The sequence below is a fragment of the Palaemon carinicauda genome, unplaced genomic scaffold (genome assembly GCF_036898095.1).
Source record: "Palaemon carinicauda isolate YSFRI2023 unplaced genomic scaffold, ASM3689809v2 scaffold597, whole genome shotgun sequence".
Classification (NCBI taxonomy): domain Eukaryota; kingdom Metazoa; phylum Arthropoda; class Malacostraca; order Decapoda; family Palaemonidae; genus Palaemon; species Palaemon carinicauda.
This window is the reverse complement of record NW_027171868.1, coordinates 33,926-54,698: the sequence shown is the minus strand read 5'-3', so window position 1 is coordinate 54,698 and position 20,773 is coordinate 33,926. Positions and strand designations below refer to the sequence as shown.

The following is a 20,773-nucleotide window of genomic DNA, read 5'->3' as shown; positions in this document are numbered from 1 at the left end:
AAGCACGCTAAAAAGCACGTTAAAAAATGGCAACCAATGTTTTGTTTACATTTATCTCTGATCATAATGAAGAAGCAAACTGGAGGTAGAGCTTTGCTTATTGCCCAGACATATTTCCCATACTATTCCCTTAGAACTACATCACATCTTCCTACTTTAGATATATATATATATATATGTATATATATATATATATATATATATATATATATATATATATATATATATATGTGTGTGTGTGTGTGTATATATATATACAGTATATATATATATATATATATATATATATATATATATATATATATATATATATATATATATATATATACATACCTACATACATACATACATACATATATACATAAATACATGCATATATATATATATATATATATATATATATATATATATATATATATATATATATATATATATGTTACTGTATATATATGGGTTATGGAAAAAATCCGCGAAGTGGTGAATCCGCGATGGTCGAACCGCGAAGTAGCGAGGGTTCACTGTACTGTAATAAAGGGATTTTGACGAAGGAAAAATCTATTTCTGGGGAGATACCTGTTACACCCGGTGAAAAGAACAACATCCTTCTTTTGGACATCGTAAGCGTTGTTAGCTTCGTGTTTGTGACTCTGCTTGTATTCGTGTTTTGAGCTGTTTTTCGCCATGGCTGAAGCTCTTCTATCCGCAGGACCAATGTTAAGTACCATAGATTGTTTTGACAGCTAATTTAGTACCGGGCTTTTATTACTTTTTGCAATTTTAGTGTTTGTTAGTGCGACCGGCCTTACGCCTTCCGCGGTGATGGCGGCCATTATTGTTTACGTTCATACGTTTCAATTTATTTTGTTTGCCCGTTTGGTACTACAGTATTGTCATTCTAGGTTCATTTATAAAACAATATTATATCATTTAATACAGTAAGCAAAATTTTATCTTTAATAACCTGATATCTATTTCATTTGAAACCCAACTATTTGTTGACTTTTGTAGCTGGAAATCGTAGGAATGGGATTCAGGTTAGGCCTACCCTAGGCCTAAATTTAAACAAAATTCGACTTCCAAACAGTTTCCCGGAACTTATTAACGGATTTTGACTTAGGAAAAATTCTATTTTTGGGTGAGATAGGCATGTCGCCCTGATGGAAGTTCCTTTGGGCAGCATCCTACTGAATATTTCTGTGAGTGATATTACAAGAGAATTACCGTCAGGTATCACAGGGTTCTAACCCCCAGAACGATATCCTAAGATAACATGTATAATCAGGGACGTATCCGTAGATAACCATAGATATCTGCACCCCAAACAGACTTAACCCAGTCTAGGAATCTAAGGAGAAGGATAGGTGAGGAGCCGTTACATATCCTCTCCCTTCATAGTACTGTTCGTCTTTGATAAACTCATTCCAATTTTTGCAGCTTACCTACACGTTCGTTTATTTGTCAAGAGCGCCTTTGCAGCTTACCTACAGGTTCATTTATTTGTCAAGAGCACCTTTTCTCAGCTTTTTGGATTTTTTCCTCGCAAGATGGCTTCCCTTTAGTCGTCAAAGTTGTGTACCCTCCTCTTTTACAGTTTGATTTAGCTAAGCTTGTAAGTTGAGGACCTTCTGTATGCAGTCAGGTGATAAACGCGGATATTTCTAATTTCTTCGCTCTGTTTTTCTATACCAACAAGTTCCCAACACCCGGAATAGTCTGCAGTCCATCATGGACATTAATTCAACTTAAATTTAAACATGAACGGGAAACTAATAATGTTATTTGGATTTCACTCTTTAAAAAGAAACCAGAGCCTATGTAGGATGTTGTACCATGCTCTGATTTTTATATTGTTATTATTATCATTACTTGCTAAGCTACAATCCTAGTTGGAAAAGCAGGATGCTATAAGCCCTATAAGGAATCCAACAGGGAAAATGAGCCCAGTGAGGAAAGGAAATAAGGAAATAAATAAGTGATATGAGAAGTAATGATCAATTAAAATAAAATATTTCAAAAACAGTAACAACACCGAAACAGATATTTCATATACAGTATACAAAAAACTTATGTCAGCCTGTTCAACATAAAAACATTTACTGCAAGTTTGAACTTTTTGAAGTCCTACCGATTCAACTACCCGATTAGGAAGATCATTCCACAACTTGGTCATAGCTGGAATAAAACTTCTAGAATACTGTGTAGTATTTTGCCTCATGAGGGAGAAGGCCACACTTTTAGAATTAACTGCATGCCTAGTATCATGAACAGGATGGAACAGTCCGGGAAGATCTGAATGCAATAGATGATAAGATGAATACGGAAAGCTAGTCAAATATCTAACAACGCCAATGAAACAAATGAGAGAATTAATTTTTAAAGATACGAGAGATATTATTGTAGTCGAAAGACTTGAAAAGTCTAAAATCGAGGCCTTGAAATATATAAAAAAAAAAAAAACATTGGCTGAGAATATAATGCACATAGATATTTCTACAAAATGGGCTAAGCTTTTGTAACCTCAGGCTTGTTACTACAACTTGCGATTTCTTTAGTACGACTCACCACTACACTCTGTTATAAAAGTTTTGCTCAGGACACTATCAAACTGTGAAATGATCTCCCAAAAGGAAAGGTTGAATCCATGGAACCTCAGTTTCAAACATGACCAAAACGTTTCTTTGCCGAGAAGATTAACTTGAGCCTCATTCCTGAAGTTACTTGTTACTTTCCGTCAAAATTGTTATCCATCTTACATAATTTGTTATTTTTTACTATTTTTCTTTTATAGCTTGATTTTAACTCTCATTTTTCCCACACAAAAATGTTTTTCCTCTTGGGGTGCTTAGTATTGTAGCATTTTGCTTTGCCAGCTATGGTTGCACCCTTTACTTGGAATGATAATAAAGGCTTGGGGTAAACAGATAATCAAATCGTAATGCTAGCAACATTAATCTCCATAAAGCTTGGTGACTTCCTAAATATTTTCCAATATGTAAAAAAAATCCGGAATTCGGGTATCAGAGAGAATAAGTGAACATATCTGACATCTAAATCAGTAAAGACTCATGTTTTATACCTTATATTGATGAGTTTCACACTTAATTGGAATGATTAATTTCCACATTTCTAGAGAACATGTCGAGTCGCATTCTAACTGCTGAAGAAAGGAATATATATGCTACAATCTGGATATCATACATCAATAAACTTTAAAAAATATATTAGTACTCACTAAAGTAAATCCTATAAGAGTTATCATTATTATTATCATCATTCAAAACATACAAACATTCGTATGGAATAAATATGTGCACAATGGCTTTGTCAAAAAATTATACATTAGTGATCAACACTTCTGCTTCTTTCACCTCACCTATGATATATAGCTTGCATGAGAGCTGTCCAGCCATTCTTCTGGTCTTGGGCATCGATTGGAGCCCCGTACTGCAGCAACATCTTAGCTATCTGGCAATGGCCAAACATGGCGGCTACCATTAGGGGTGTTGCACCGTCAGATGTTGTTATTTGGCTCTGGCCGGGATCTGCTATGAGTATCTCTTGGACCGATTTCAGGTCCCCATTCCGAACTGCTTCCATTAGATCATATCCGGCACCTTTGGCAAACATGAAGCTATTGAAATTCAAGATTAAATTTTACAGATTCAGTTCCAACTGATACGATTTCAAAGTTCTCCCAAACATCTCCGTCATTCACAATTCAAGTTCGACTTTGCTTCCAAACAGAGGATTTAAAATAGAACGTCTATTCATTTATCCTGTAATAAGGATTCCAACGTACAAAACACTTCAGTGACAACGTAAAATACGAAATACGAACACGTCTAGATGTCAAACAAGTATCATCCATACTAATTCTACATAAAAGTACACTTAAACTACACAAATAAACGGATAACAGGAGTACTGCATGCATAATATATTTACTTTAATATTTCTAGCAAAAATTAAAATTGCATTGTCTATAAAATATTCAACCAATTACCATAACTCTGACAACAAAACAAAAGATAAGAAGCGAGAATATCAACACGTCTCCATAAAAGACCTTTTTTCTTTAGTCTTGTGGTTACTTTCTCGAGGCAGTTGGCGATGTCTGGCCTATTACAAGCACTTGCAACATCTACTGCAGTGAGGTCACTTGCACTGGTCGCATTTGGGTCGGCACCCCGTTTCAAGAGGAGCTGCGCTGTAGATACATTTCCTCCGGCAGCGCTAAACATGAGAGGGGTAATACCTGGGAAATGACAGAAATTGCTGAGGTTGCTAAATGGTATTTGGAATATATATGACAAATTCGAAGATAATTTGTATTTTTCCTAACCATACAAACCTTAGCTATTTACAAAGGGTATTACTTTTAGCGTAGCTGAAATGGCGAGCCATTAGAATTTAACGAGGGTGTATTACCCCCGCGCTAGTTAGCGGGGGGGTAGGGGAGTGGTAGCTAGCTACCCCTCCTCCCCCTCACACACAGGTGAATACTCACTTTCACTTAGAGGTAGGACTTGTCTTGGGGGACAGGGCTGGCGGGCAAATATGTGTAAATAGCTAAGGTTTGTATGGTTAGGAAAAATACAAATTATCTTCGAATTTGTCATTTGTTCCGTAACCGAAATACAAACCACGCTATTTACAAAGGGTGACTTATCCCTTAGGAAGGGTGGAAAGTCCCCAGCCATACTGGCTTTGGCTTTACCCGGGGACTCAGAATCCGAGTGAGTCGCACTCGAGAAAAGGAGTCCCTGCACCTCACAAGTTCCTTGCTCCGCAAGGAACCATGTGGCCTACGTAAGCTTGTGTGTGAAGGAAGAAGTGTGACCCGTCCTAGGCAGTTGACCTGGAGTTCCAGAAGGAACTCTGGGTTAGGACGTTCCCAATACCACCTCATCAGGGTATGGGGGACGCGACAGTATTGACTCAATACTCGGAACACAAGGAAGCATGGTTTACCTGCAGAGGTTCGAGGTCAGCTATGCAGAGACCAGGATGCTGCTTCCCCGTAGAGGGGATGATGAAGAAAGAAGTAAGGGCCAGACATACTTCTTTCGTTCATGCAGACTAAAACCTGGTAACAATGCCCTCAACCTTCTGCTACCTGTCCAAAAAGGAGCCTGAGGTTAGACCAGCTGTTGTGTAGCCACCACAGAGCGATAGAAAACGTATCGAGACTCCTGTGGGTCACGCCCTGCAGGAAGCGGGCTGCGAAGGTCATTAGACGCTTCCAGACTCCAGCTTGTAGCACCTGCGTCACAGAGTAGTATTACTCGAAGGCGAGGGACGTTGCGATGTATCCAACATCGTGCTGTAGGGCGACGTGACGGGGGAGGGTCTGGAGACAGGTCGAGATGAATGTCCTTGAGTCCGGGCTGAAGAGGTATACTGGTGACTCTCCCCCCATGTCCTCCTTGTGCTCCCAAATCGGCTGCAACTGAGGACAAACTGCAGCTGTTCCCAGCGCTAACCTCTCGATTCCTTTACTGGCAAGAAAGAGAAGGTCTTGGGACATCAGATACAGAATGGAGACTCGAAATCTTGAATGAATCGGACCGAAGGGCCGGGACCCTCAGATTCTGAGTCTAGCCAACAACTCAGGAGCGAGCCTGAATGTTGCCTTCCCCTCTTCCTTAGAAAGGGGGGAGTAGTAAGAGACCAAGAAGATTGCTTACACACTGGCCGTGGCCAGAGTGAGCAGAAGACCCAAGGCGGAATACAATCCGAGGCCTGTCGTAAAGGGTCTTGAGAAGATCTCTTAAAGGACTAAAAGTCCGAGCCATGCTCCAAGTTGGAGGTCTTCCTCCGACTAGGGCAGGGACGATCGTAGCTTCGCATGAGCGAGGATAGATCCAGCGGGCAGGAAAAAGTTATTCCTTTAAGCCTGAAGGTCAGGGAAAGGCTGAGCGACAGGCTTCATTGACGAGAGCGGAAAGGAGTTTCCTCCCGCCGAAAGGCAATAAGATAGTTATTGCTGGAGAAGAGGCCTCAAGGGAAGAGGTATATCTCCCACGGCACCAACCACCGAAGACTCTTCACTTTGCCTGGGAGACCCCTGTGGATGACTATCGCCGAAGACGCGACCTCCGTACCGCGACTGTAGCGGGTTGTCTCTTCTTGAGGAGGAAGCGTAGTGTCTCCAGGCATGAAGCCGAAGCGACGCCCCGGTTCGGGAGAGATGTCGCAGTGTGGTTGCTTGAGTAGTCTGCGCCGTGGGAGAAGCTCTCCTGGGAGTTCCGTTAGGGGAAGCAGAGGGTCCAGAAACCGTTCTGCGCATAGTCCCAGTGGAGCTCTCCCATTGAAAGGTTGACAGACAACCTGGTCTTGTTGAGACCCATTGTCCACAGACAAAAAGGAGGGAAGACGCAGGCGTCGAAGTTGTCCCACCATCACCGGAATGCATCTTGCCAGAGTCTCGGGGTCTGAGACTGGGGGGAAGAATAGCGGAAGCTTGAGGTTCCAAGCTGTCGCGATCAGGTCACCCAAGGTCAAAGACCCCCAGGTACACTCTCTCTACGAGGCTCTGCTCGGATAGTCTGAGAGAAACATTCCCCTGCCTGGAATGAGAGAGCCGATGGTGGTATTGAGAGAATCTCAATCATCCCGGTATCTCTACTGCAAGATGTGAAGGTGTGAAAATGCGTCCCCTGATGGTTAGAGTGAAGTCGACGCGCAACGGGGCGACTCGGCAGGAGCTGTAGGATCTGAAGAGGGGCCAGACTAAGGCCCCTAAGCCTGCCTGAATGATGGAGAGGTATCCTTCAGGTCTTGACCATAGGCCTGGACCAGAACATGCCCCCCCCCCTTTCCTTTGACGAGTCCGAGAACCGCATCAAGAATGTGGGGAAAGGACGAGAATATCCACTACCATCAAGAGGCTCCATAGGTCAACACCCATTGCAGGTCTAATAGTTCCGCTGGTCCCCTAGGGCCAGGGAGTCCGGTTAAACATTGCCTGAAGCCACCGGAACTTGGATCGCCCCACATGGAACTTATCCTGAGGCGACCGTTCGGACTATAGACGGGTCAATGAGGAAAGGAGAACTAGGAAACGTTCTAAGGTAGGGCTGAAAGCTCTGCTTGACTGAGAACAGGTAATGCGACTCTCCTCAGTCTTGCCACAGTCAACCGAGAGGAAGGCTCGGAGGATGTGGTAACAGAATCTGGCGTCCCCAGGTGGTCACCCATCCAAGCACCGACGTTGCTTAACCTCGCTGGACGGACGAGAAGCGGGGTTCCAACGTGGTAAGGCCGTTGACTCAATATCATGGCCAGATACTCCAGATATTGAGGCAGAGGAAGAGAAGGCTCCAAGCAAAATACCATGAGCCCACACTCATGGTAAGCATCCGGAAGCTTGTCCCGGCGCTGAAGAAGGTCGAACCCGAGCCTACCGGAGTTGACCAGCCCTCCAAACAGCAGAGGAGGCGGAAGCCTGCACCTGAGCGGCCAAGAGGAAGGCAGGGAGAGTTCTCTGGGGAAACAAACCTGCTATGCCACGGCGGGATAGCCACACTGCATCATAAGCAGGAATACTTGCAGTCTAGGCTGAATTCGACGAAGACCCTAGAAGATGGATGGAATGGAAACTGAAAGTACCCGTCCTTCCGATCCAGGGTTTAAGGAGTCCTGTCGCCTCGTTACCAGTCTGATCGATTCTGCTGGTCTACGCTGGCCGAAGTTTGTTCGACAAACTTGATCAGGGCTGAGAGGTTGACTACGGACATCCCCTCTCAGATCCTTCCTTACAAGAAAGGATCGACTGAGGGGGCCGGGGGTGAAGCCGTCGATGATCCTAAGGAAGACCTTCGCCTAAGGTATGGATCATTCTGCCTAACCGGGCAACTCTGCTGACGCTATGGCAAGAGGTTCAGAGACACTGAATTCGCTGACGGCAGGCGCGATATCCTTGGCTAATCACAGAGATTGTGCGGGAATGGGCATCGGGAAGCTGTCATTCGGATGAGTAACCTTAAGCATCCCCCAGCGAAAAACCTGCAATCCTAGAGTTCGTGAACTCCTTAGGACTATGCCCCCCCGGGGGAGTCTCCCGTGCCATCTGTTCCTGACAGGAGGAAACTGCAATTGGACACCTTGTCCCAGTTGTTGTAGACGATAACTTAGGCCGACGTGGTTGAAAGAAAAGGGCGCTGGAGCCCTGCAGAGTCTGGAAGAAAGCGCCTTGGAGGAGCGAAACCGGAAGTCGATTTCCTCCGCACAGCAGCTGTCTAAGTCTCTGTCCTTGGGCACAAACAAACTCTTCTCAAGGATGGAAGGGTGTCTGAGGTCGTCGACCTCCACAGATGAGACACCCGAAGGAAGCCCTCAGTCAGCGCGTCCAGATGGTACAACATCGAGTTTGTCCGCAAGTTAGATACTTAACGACGAAAGGCCAAGGTGCCTGAGCTTGAGAGGAGGAAAGTACCCTTGATCTTCCTGTAGCTTCCTAGAGCCAAACCTCGGGCCGTAACCGAGGAGGGAAAGAACCTGGTAAGCTCCCAGAGGAAGAGGTAAGCAGTCACCCCTAGTCCGATGGAGAAATCTCGAACGGAAAGCCCCCCCGCCAAAAATCCTTCCAGGTAATGACGGGGAAGGGCTAACCAGGTTCAGGAAAGAGGAGTGTTGCTCAGATCTCCCTTAAGTTTCTCCTATTCTTGCAAGTGCCATGCTCTGCGTTTACGGGGTGAGGCCGTGTTCTGGAAATACGCTCCAGAAGAACTCGCCAGGCTGGTCATGCTGCGAAAACCCCATTGGGAATCGTGGTCGCAATCGCCCTGGAGCTCGCGCGACGGAAATTCAAAGATTTTCGCGTGGGCGAACGTGGAAGCGCTCATGCCTGGTAACGCAAACGAAGGTGAGCGAAGGAGCGCAGAAGGAGGGCGAGCGTGGTAGGAAGGGCGAGAGCTGGTGGTCGGTGAGCGATAACCCATAGACGAGCAATGGATACTGCAAGAAATAAGCCGACATTTGTGCGAAGAAACACTGTAAGTTCGCGCGACGGAACACCATCCGTCCGCGCGATAGAAAAACCGTTGGTTCGCGCGTGGGCGAACATTGGAGAGCATGAGCGTAGACGTGTAGGCACGTGGGAGCGCGGGCGAGCGGTCGCGCGGTCGTGAGGGTGGGCAGGTGGATGAGAGCGAGTCCGAGGCGGCGAACGCAAGCGTTAGCGCGATGGCGAGGAAACGCGCTGCCGCGTGGGCAAGGAAGACCGCTGGCGATATGGATCAACAAGCGATCGGTGGTGAGCTGGTGAGCGCAAATGCGCAGGTTGGCGATGGCGCGTTGTGTTATGCCGACGCAATGGTTGAGCAGTTTGTGAAGGTGAGCGATCGCGAGCAGCCTGTGCAGGAGGGCGATCGCGAGATGGTGATCAGCATGCGCCGGGTCGCGCGATGGTGATCAGTATGCGCAGGGTTGCGCAATGGTGATTAGCATGCCAGGGTCGCGCGATGGCGATCAGCATGCGCAGGTCGGTGGTCGCGCGATGGCGAGCAGCATCTGCAGGTGGGCGATCGCGCGATGGCGAACAGCATACGCAGTTGAGGGTCGCGCGATGGTGATCAGCATGCGCAGGGTCGAGCGATGGTGATCAGCATCCGCAGGTGTGCGGTCGCGCGATGGCGATCAGCATCCGCAGTTGAGGGTCGCGCGATGGCGATCAGCATCCACAGTTGAGGGTCGCGCGATGGCGATCAGCATCCGCAGTTGAGGGTCGCGCGATGGCGATCAGCATCCGCAGTTTGAGGGTCGCGCGATGGCGATCAGCATCCGCAGTTGAGGGTGGCGCGATGGCGATCAGCATCCGCAGTTTGAGGGTCGCGCGATGGCGATCAGCATCCGCAGTTGAGGGTCGCGCGATGGCGATCAGCATCCGCAGTTTGAGGGTCGCGCGATGGCGATCAGCATCCGCAGTTTGAGGGTCGCGCGATGGCGATCAGCATCCGCAGTTGAGGGTCGCGCGATGGCGATCAGCATCCGCAGTTGAGGGTCGCGCGATGGCGATCAGCATCCACAGTTGAGGGTCGCGCGATGGCGATCAGCATCCGCAGTTTGAGGGTCGCGCGATGGCGATCAGCATCCGCTGAGCTAGTAGCTGGCGAACCATGTTCCTTCAGAAGTGTTGGAGAACGTTGGCGTGCCGGCTGTAACACACGTGGGCGATCCGGAGATCGCCGAGAGACAGGTGATTGCTGGCGAGCTGATGATCGCTGACGAGTTGATGATCGCTGGCGAGCTGATGATCGCTGGCGAGCTGATGATCGCTGGCGAGCTGATGATCGCTGACGAGCTGATGATCGCTGACGAGCAGAAGGCTACGCGTGGAAGCCTGCGCAAAGAAGAAGAGTCCTTGACCCCAACCTGAACCGAAGTTCTAGATCGCGAGGGCGAACGTGGGCGCACAGGGCGCGTAACAGGAACCAACAGGAACCGCAGGGATGATCATCTTGAAAGCGCTGACGAACAGGAGAGCGCTGATGAGCAGAAGAGCGCCTGTGTGCTAACACTGAGCAGGAGCAGGAGAGAACACAGCAGAAGGGCGCGCAGGGAAACCCTGACACGCAAGGGAAGAACCCCCGTGGGGGCAACCCTTTGCCCCGAAGGGATCGTTGTCCGCCGGAAGACTGATGTCCGTCGGAAGACCGTTGTCCGTCGGGAAGACCGTTGCCCGTCGGAAGACGAGATCAGACTGCTGTCCATCTGCACCAAGGCGGAAGATCGAGAAAAAGGAGTTGTAGGCTGCAAACGGAGATCCAAAAAGGCGCCTCAAGCACCCTTATAGGGAGATGAGAGGCCCTTACGACGAGGCGGACGGTGGGCCTTACGGCGAGGGAGGCCAACAGCAACAGCAACAGAAGAAACCTCCGAAGAGGAGTCTCTATGAGTGTACTCTCTCGCGAACGAAAGAGAAACACTTCGTGGAAGAGACTGGTCAGCCAGTGACCTAAAAAGAGCAATCCTCCGAAGAGGAGCTCCTGCAGTTGCCCAGCCCCTTGAGCGAAACTGCAGGTGCGACCGCTCAGCACCAAGAGCATAGTCGCACGAAAAAAAAAAAAAAAAAAAAAAAAAAAAAAGGCAAGAGAAGAACCCCCCAAAAGGGGAAAAACTCAAGCCTGGACAGGAAAAACTTCCCTCGGAAGGAAAGTTACCCGCCCAAGGAGGCAAGCCTCCTGAGAGTTCTAAAATGAACTGGAGAGCTGTCCGTCGTCACGGGAGTACTTCCAGTAGAAGGAGACACGCCCCTGACGAAAATACAAGGGGGGAGGCAGCAACAGCCGAATCCCCAGGACTCAACCAGACAGCTCACACCGTTGCCATATTACAGAAACGAACTAGATCGGTAACTGTAAAAAAATAAAAACAAATAATATTAGTACACATTCATTCCCCCGGGAAGGCTCCGAAGAGGAATCCCGAGGGAAAGGAACAAGAATTACACAACAGGCACGTGCCCTCACAACCACTTACACTCGCGGAAGGAGAGCTGTAACCAAAACAGAATTATAACAATTATAATTATGTAACTATGTAATTAAGTAATCTAAAAATGAATGAACACTAAAGAAAGAACGAAAACCACGAAAGGAAACATTCTACAAGCTGAAAAACAAAAAACAACTACAATTAGATTCATAACTAATTGAGACAAACGTACGGAGTAGCAACCCCCCACACGGAAAGGAAGCTACAAGGCCGTAGTAACACGTAGTAAAAAGGGTGAACGACCTCAAGAGAGAGAGAGAGAAAGACATAAGTCAAACTCGATCGCCACCCATAAAAATACGCCGTGGTGGCCTAACTGCCGAGGCCTCCACGTAGATATCGTACACTACACACACAAAGCTGAAAAGGAAACTTACTTATTTCTATACTCAAATATATATACAAACATGAAAACATGTTTACATATATATAGAGTAAAAGAAAAGTAAGCGATTAAGTAAAGACAAAACAAACAATGGCTGCCAAGCGAGGACCAAGACAGAGACATCTGTCACAGTCCGAGCCAAAAGTGAAAGTGAGTATTCACCTGTGTGTGAGGGGGAGGAGGGGTAGCTAGCTACCACTCCCCTACCCCCCCGCTAACTAGCGCGGGGGTAATACACCCTCGTTAAATTCTAATGGCTCGCCATTTCAGCTATGCTAAAAGTAATACCCTTTGTAAATAGCGTGGTTTGTATTTCGGTTACGGAACAACTTACTTTTAAGTGGAAGGCTTGCTTTACAGGGCCTACAAAGCACTATCAACTCTCTGATAACTAGAGGGGCACTCAGTAGAGCGCAGACCTCCGCTGTGGCAGCTTATTTCTAGACCTTGACCTTAACATGTACTAATTGGCGTGTATTTTCATACACTCAAATATGAACTAAGTTTGAAGTCTCTGTGACAATGATGTCCAAGCTTATGACTGATTACGTGAATTGGACATTTTGCTTGACCGTGACCTTGACCTTACAAAATTTAAACATTTCCAGCTTTTTACATAACAGATGATCCCTTCAAGTTTCACTACTCTACCATTAAAATTGTGGCCAGGAAGCTGTTCACAAACAAACACACAAACAGGGGCAAAAACATAACCTCCTTCCAAATTCATTGGCGGAGGTAATATATGATATGCCTGAACGTGTTTACAAACCTATCTTGGGAATCGCTTTGTTTGCGCTGACGCCTTTGTCCAGATAGAGCCGTACCACAGCGTTGTTTCCGTGTTGGGCGGCGATCATGAGAGGCGTGATCTGACTAGAAGTGTTTGTGATATCTGGATCATACTTCGCTCCAGCTTCAATCAGCGTGCGAATCGTTCCCATGTGGCCACTGACGGATGCCAGCATGAGTGCTGACATTCCTGAAACAAGAGAGGAAGAGAATTCATGAAAGATTTGGTCCAATACTTGTTTCAAACATTGAAAACTTTTGAAAATGGATATTGTTTAATTCTTGTTTCAAATATTGATTATTTTTTAAAATAACCTGAATCATAAGAGTTAACTGCATTCAATATTTGATATTTTGATAGACCATAGTTAAAAGCCTGTGAATAATAACCTATTTTAACATATGTGAAAGACTGGAGTTACCATTTCTTTGATAAGACTAAAAACAGTCATTTAAGTGATTTGATCAAAAATTATAATTTGGCTAAGTTGTTGGCATAGTAATTTTGAAAATGTAGAGTTCTTGCAAACACTGGACTTCAGCACTTTATTTTACTTTGATTTTCTTCTCTTATTAAGAAAAAATCCTTCATAGCTTTAATGATAATTATAACAATAAAAGATAATACTACAGTGAACAGTCTAAAGATTCCATTTGAGATCTTACTGAGCTATCAGCTTGGTTTTTATGTTCCGTAGCCTGCTACCAAGAAAAAACAAACTGAAACATACTAACCTAACCTATTATAAGCATCCACCATGGCTCCAGCATTTATCAGACAGTGGACGACTTGCATATGACCATGCCTGGCCGCTTGCATAAGCGGTGTCCACCCGAGGTTATTCGTGGCTTCACGGTTGGCTTCCATGACGAGTAAGAAGGAGACGACATTCTCGTGGTCGTTGGCAGCAGCGATGTGGAGCGCTGTGTTATTGTCATGGTCAGGTGCCTCGATGTTCACTCCTGAAAACGATCAAATAGTTTCATCACAATTCTAAACCAATTAGATACTCTAACATACTCGGGTAACTTTGGTATTTATTTGCTAGTTAATAAACTCTTCAAAAATTCAATTTGAGATAGCAAGTCTAAAGAAAAAATCATTACCTGATTCTTGAAAGAATGTGACAAAATGTAATACAATTAACAAAGTTTACTCCTATCTAACATTCAAGCTGTTAGTCGCATTTGATTAAAAAGTTACACTGGATACTGTGAATAAAAGAATACATCACATGTAAAACTTTCTGAGGTGTATGATACTCATATATCTAAAAGAAAACTCATATCTAATATAAAAAGGTAGGTGTAATAGACAAAATAGCTACCTGATTTCAAGGAAGCCTTAATGAATTCAATATCTCCTTCTTCTGCAGCCCTGTGAAATTCTTGCACGGGATCTATCTCCATCTATGCCACAGACATCACAGTTTTATACTACACTGTTGAAAATGAAAATAGAAACAAATTTATTATACAATTTCTAAGCACAATATAATAAAGTTATCTGTTTGCAAAGGAGTCGTCAGAGTAAAATCATCAAGAAATAGCTCTTCAAATTTAGCAGGAAGCGTAATCAATGTAATAATTTACATAAGTCAATGACTAATACCTAAAATTCTTCTAGGAACTGGATTGACTTTGCTTTTCTCCGACATGAAATTAATATCCAAAATTTTTTAATTGATTTTTATTTTTCTTAACCCTTTTACCCCCAAAGGACGTACTGGTACGTTTCACAAAACTCATCCCTTTACCCCCATGGACGTACCGGTACGTCCTTGCAAAAAAATGCTATAAATTTTTTTTTTTCATATTTTTTATAATTTTTTGAGAAAATTCAGGCATTTTCCAAGAGAATGAGACCAACCTGACCTCTCTATGACAAAAATTAAGGCTGTTAGAGCAATTTAAAAAATATATACTGCAAAATGTGCTGGGAAAAAAATAACCCCTTGGGGGTTAAGGGTTGGAAATTTCCAAAGAGCCTGGGGGTAAAAGGGTTAAAACTAGAATGTGGGGAGCAGTCACTCTCCACCTAGCTCCCCTTCTTTGATATCTCACAGGAAACTAATCAGGAGAATGGATTCCCAGTCCTCTCGTCCTGTAGAGCAGGTTTACAATCGGTGATTTTGTAGACATTGCTATTGTGGGCCCACAGAGACCTGCAAAGCGTAGACCACTACACCGTCTCTTTTATCCGCCTCTTACGACACGCGTGGATACGTTGGCGCTCTTTTAACCCTTTTACCCCCAAAGGACGTACTGGTATGTTTCACAAAAGCCATCCCTTTACCCTCATGGACGTACCGCTAAGTCCTTGCAAAAAAATGCTATAAAAATTTTTTCTTTCATATTTTTGATAATTTTTTGAAAAAATTCAGGCATTTTCCAAGAGAATGAGACCAACCAACCTGACCTCTCTATGACAAAAATTAAGGCTGTTAGAGCAATTAAAAAAAAATATACTGCAAAATGTGCTGGGAAAAAAATAACCCCCTGGGGGTTAAGGGTTGGAAATTTCCAAATGGCCTGGGGGTTAAAGGGTTAATTGTTGTTATGCCCCAGCGGCCACAGGTGACATAACGGTTCCTATACGCCCTGCTGCTTCCTCCGGTCGCCTTGGTGACGGTTGAGGTAGCAACAGTAGGGGATTTGGCATATGAAGCTTCATTTGTGGTGGATAATGGGGGAGGGTGGGCTGTGCCACCCTAGCAGTAGCAAACAAACTTGACTGAATTCCTCGTCAGGCTGGGAGGAGCTAAGAGAAGAAAAGTCCCATTTTGTTCCTTATTTTAAGTCGGCTACCGCACAAAATTGGGGGAAGCGCCTTGGTAGATGGATGGATTTTTCATAATACAAACTGGAGTCATTTAATTAAAGCATGATTTCAGCTTAGCTGGAAATGGCTGTTTAACTTTTAGCGAGGTAGTACAAGAGGAAGGCCAAGGTTTGGGTGGATGGATGGTGTGAAGAAAGCTCTGGGTGATAGGAGGATAGATGTGAGAGAGGCAAGAGAGCGTGCTAGAAATAGGAATGAATGGCGAGCGATTGTGACGCAGTTCCGGTAGGCCCTGCTGCTTCCTCCGGTGCCTTAGATGACCGCGGAGGTAGCAGCAGTAGGGCACTCAGCAGTATGAAGCTTCATCTGTGGTGGAAATGTGGGAGGTTGGGCTGTGGCACCCTAGCAGTACCAGCTGAACTCGGCTGAGTCCCTGGTTAGGCTGGAGGAACGTAGAGAGTAGAGGTCCCCTTTTTTGTTTTGTTTCTTGTTGATGTCGGCTACCCCCCAAAATTGGGGGAAGTGCCTTGGTATATGTATGATGTAACAGTCTCCACTTGAGGGCAATATGTGGTTAGGTTAAGAAGAAAAATATGCAGTTTCAATGATCACTACTGCAATTATATGAGAAAAGAGGAGCCATTATAGATCTACGCATATATTGGTACGCGTGTAGACTGTCGGGTTACCAGACCTGCTGCTTGCATAGAAAACTAGAATCCTTCCTATCATCGTCACTCACATCTTACTATATCTATGAGTACCGTATGTTGGTAAATGAAATATTGTTAGTTATCCATTTACTGGTCTTCGCGTTGCCGTGGTTCAATACGCTCTCAATTGAACATTATTTTATTGTTACCTCTGGGGGGCCCCTGTTGTCGGCAGATATATTATAGAGTATATCTCACTAACTATTTATTTGTGATGAAAATAAATCTTATTTTCGAAGAACTTAGGAGTTTTTTCTATATGAAATAGTTTTTTTTAATTAGAAAAAGTTTTCCCAACCAGAACTATAATAACACCAAGTGGGTGAGTATTTTGGGGATGAAAAATCGGTGACTTAACGTTATACACACTACCCCATATACCTAACAAAGAACTAAACCGACACCTCATTGTAATAGGAGTAAGAACGTAACGTACTATGACACTTAAGGTAAGCGCAGTACGGAGAATGGTAAAGTTTTACTGTATAAAAGTAGTTCTTTTCCTAGGTTACATTGCCCTGTAATACAGTACAATAATACCCGGAGAATTATAGTTTCGGGTAGTTTGTAGCGCTACGGCCAGGCGTCCTAATATGCTTATTATCGCTCCGACTGTTATCTTGTATAGAATAAAAACGTATGGAAATGGTCTACGGATCTTAAATATGTTGTGTAAGGGGGGTCCGGGGGGGGGGGGGGGGGGGGGGCGCAGGCCCCCTGGGCAAGGACACGGCTTTTAGCATAGGTTAGGTGGGTTTATTAAGTTAGCTTCTCCTGTCGTACTCGTAGGTAAGGAAACTGTTGTGTAAAGGGGGGGGGGGGGTCAGGGGGGGGGGGGGCGAAGCCCCTCTGGGTAAGGACACGGCTTTTAGCATAGGTTAGGTGGATTTTTTAAGTTAGCTTCTCCCGCCAAAATCGTTTTTAGAACGACGGCCACAGTTCAGAATATTCCCGTTTACTACGGGATCTGGCCGTCACCCTACAAACGCTCCATAGTTTCTAATGTTAGGTTTCTAGTACCGGTGCAAAAGTAAGTTTTCACTATAAGCCTAACCATAGCTAAGAATTGCCTATAAAAATACCTAAAAAAAATATTTATGATCAATGCAGTAATACATATCAGTACATATACCCTGTAAAACCCCCCCAAAATAATCATGTATGAAAATATTACCTTGTATAAAAGAACAGAATGGAAATCCTAAGAAGTAACCTGCAAAATGGAGCAAACACGTCTCGGTAGCCAAAGAAACTGACACTGCCAAAATGTAAACAAACCTCACGTTGTTCGAGTGTTTCGACCTTGGCTTAAGTTCATTAATGCAATTATTTTTTGTGTTATGCGATTAAATAATAATCCAATAATTTAATTTATATGTTTTATTATTTATTTTTTTTATAAAAGATTAAATATTAACACATTATTACTACAGTTTACGTAATTAGGAAACAAATAAAGTTGATGAAGGACTTTATCCGAATGCTGTCCATCTTCTGTCGAAACTTTTCAAGAAAATAGTGCACAAACTGTTGGAAAATTCCTTTTTTTTTTTTTTTTTTTTTTTTTTTTTGTGAAGAAAATATTGAAAATAAGAAAAATGTACTACAGCAAGTGTGGATGAAAAGAGAAAAACTAGTGAAAATAAAGAACACACAAAACTAAAAGACACAGAGGCGCCGTTGCAAAAGCCTCAACGTGAATCTGATCTGATCTATCTAATCTTAAGTCATTTAAATGAAGTACCTTATGAAAATAGCAAATTAACGCAAAGGAAAGTAAATACATCAAAAAGGTGTATTTACATCACATATTTTCACATTTGGAGATGGTTATTATAGAAATACACGAAAGCTCTTGAGAATGTATTTGTTCGACCTTTATTTAAGTTCATGCCTGTATAGCCTACCAGTAGGAGAATATTTCAAATAAAAACTAAGTTTCAATATCTTTATTGTAGAATCTTAATGCTACAGTTATTATAGCGTATTATGAATATATTTAAAACTACAAAATAGAATTTAGGATGGTGAATACCATACATAGATAATGGTGATATATATATATATATATATATATATATATATATATATATATATATATATATATATATATATATATATATATATATATATATATATATATATATATATATATATATATATTATTACTATCCAAGCTACAACCCTAGTTGGGAAAGCAAGATGCTATAAGCCCAGGGGCTCCAACAGGGAAAAATAGCCCAGTGAGGAAAGGAAATAAGGAAATAAATAAATGAAGAGAACAAATTAACAATAAATCATTCTAAAATAAGAAACAACGTCAAAACAGACATGTCATATAATAAACTATCAACAACATCAAAAACAAATATGTCATAAATAAACTATAAAAAGACTATGTCCGCCTGGTCAACAAAAAAGCATTTGCTCCAACTTTGAACTTTTGAAGTTCTACTGATTCAACCACCCGATTAGGAAGATCATTCCACAACTTGGTCACAGCTGGAATAAAACTTCTAGAGTACTGCGTAGTATTGAGCCTCGTGATGGAGAAGGCCTGGCTATTAGAATTAACTGCCTGCCTAGTATTACGAACAGGATAGAATTGTCCAGGGAGATCTGAATGTAAAGGATGGTCAAAGTTGTGAAAAATCTTATGCAACATGCATAATGAACTAATTGAACGACGGTGCCAGAGATTAATATCTAGATCAGGAATAAGAATTTTAATAGACCGTAAGTTTCTGTCCAACAAATTAAGATGAGAATCAGCAGCTGAAGACCAGACAGGAGAACAATACTCAAAACAAGGTAGAATGAAAGAATTAAAACACTTCTTCAGAATAGATTGATCACCGAAAATATTGAAAGACTTTCTCAATAAGCCTATTTTTTGTGAAATTGAAGAAGACATAGACCTTATATGTTTCTCAAAAGTAAATTTACTGTCGAGAATCACACCTAAAATTTTGAAAGAGTCATACATATTTAAAGAAACATTATCAATACTGAGATCCGGATGTCGAGGAACCACCGTCCTTGACCTACTTACAATCATACTTTGAGTTTTGTTAGGATTCAACTTCATACCCCATAATTTGCACCATGAACTAATTCTAGCTAAATCTCTATTAAGGGATTCACCAACCCTAGATCTACATTCAGGGGATGGAATTGATGCAAACAGAGTAGCATCATCTGCATATGCAACAAGCTTGTTTTCTAGGCCAAACCACATATCATGTGTATATAGTATAAAAAGTAATGGGCCAAGAACACTACCCTGTGGAACACCGGATATCACATTCCTATAATCACTATGGTGCCCATCAACAACAACTCTTTGAGATCTATTACTTAAAAAATCAATAATAATGCTAAGAAACGACCCACCCACTCCCAACTGTTTCAGTTTGAAAACAAGGGCCTCATGATTAACACGGTCAAAGGCAGCACTAAAATCAAGGCCAATCATACGAACTTCCCGACCACAATCAAGGGATTTCTGTACAGCATTGGAGATTGTAAGAAGGGCATCACATGCTCCAAGGCCTTTACGAAAACCAAATTGCAAACTAAAGAGTAGATGATTACCTTCAGCAAACCTATTAAGACGTTTTGCCAGAAGACGTTCAAAAACTCTAGATAATATGGGAGTTATGGAAATTGGGCGGTAATCAGTGGGACTTGAGCTACCACAAACACATTTACATAGAGGAGTAACATTACCAATTCTCCAACTAGTGCTAAAAATAACAGACTGAGACTGACTGGCTATGAAAAGAAGGAAACAAAACCACAGATAAACTCTAAATAAAATATTGGTAATGTTTACATTTAAGAGAAAATATGAATATTTCTTTATTTGTAACAAGATAAAATTCCATGCAGCTTTTTTGTGAAACTAAGAAACATAATTTGAAATAAGCAAAAGTGATCTAAAAGGGTTTATTATATATCGCGTAGAGTTCAGATTATTCGGTAAAACTCACTCGACCGACTACTCGCTTCTTCAATTATCTCCCGCTTCTGAAGAGATCTTACACCAACGTTGGGCCAGTGCACTGTCACACCATTCACTTTACAGTAATACTTACATTCAGAAATCCTTTTATCGGTCCTGCAAGTGGGACGCGGGCCCATTTGTAGTTTCTTACGCATTATTTTACAGCTTTCTTGAGTAAACTCTGATTCTTGGCCTTCCAGTCATATTTAGTATTTCTACATCTTTCTTGGATATTTCTGTTTCAAACAGGTCATGTTAAATCTCAAAGAAGAGTCTAATGCTTATAAGGGCATACATAAGTTAGCCTATAGATCTCCTAAAGGAGAAAGTCTAGGAGCTATAGGGACACTACTCACCCTTTGATAAGGAGTTTGGTGGCCATATAAATATAACTTCTCACTTGGACAAGACCCTGATGGCCAAACAGTCATGATTTGTCCATTGGAGAAGTGTCTCATAGCCCTTTAAGATGATTCTGGTATTAATAAAACCCATGATTTGTCCCTTCGAGACCTGCTAGTTACAAGACCACGCGCCAGCAATGGAGTTTAGTGGTCGTTAGGGCACACCACTTCGTAAAACTGCTGCGTCTTCGTGGC

General features: G+C 43.1%; 1 protein-coding gene across 1 annotated transcript in view; it reads right to left on the bottom strand.

Annotated features, from left to right (window-relative positions):
- LOC137637232 (ankyrin repeat and SAM domain-containing protein 6-like) overlaps window positions 1–17,435 on the bottom strand; it is a 32,887-nt gene extending 15,452 nt beyond the window's left edge. Inside the window, exons 1-6 of the mRNA XM_068369493.1 lie at window positions 17,343–17,435; window positions 14,002–14,115; window positions 13,409–13,636; window positions 12,654–12,863; window positions 4,067–4,255; window positions 3,374–3,614 (exon numbers count right to left, since the gene is read on the bottom strand). Coding sequence (XP_068225594.1) covers window positions 3,374–3,614; window positions 4,067–4,255; window positions 12,654–12,863; window positions 13,409–13,636; window positions 14,002–14,083 — 950 coding nt within the window. The 5' untranslated portion in view covers window positions 14,084–14,115; window positions 17,343–17,435. The remainder of the gene's footprint in view (window positions 1–3,373; window positions 3,615–4,066; window positions 4,256–12,653; window positions 12,864–13,408; window positions 13,637–14,001; window positions 14,116–17,342) is intronic.
- Between the last annotated feature and the right edge of the window lie 3,338 nt (window positions 17,436–20,773).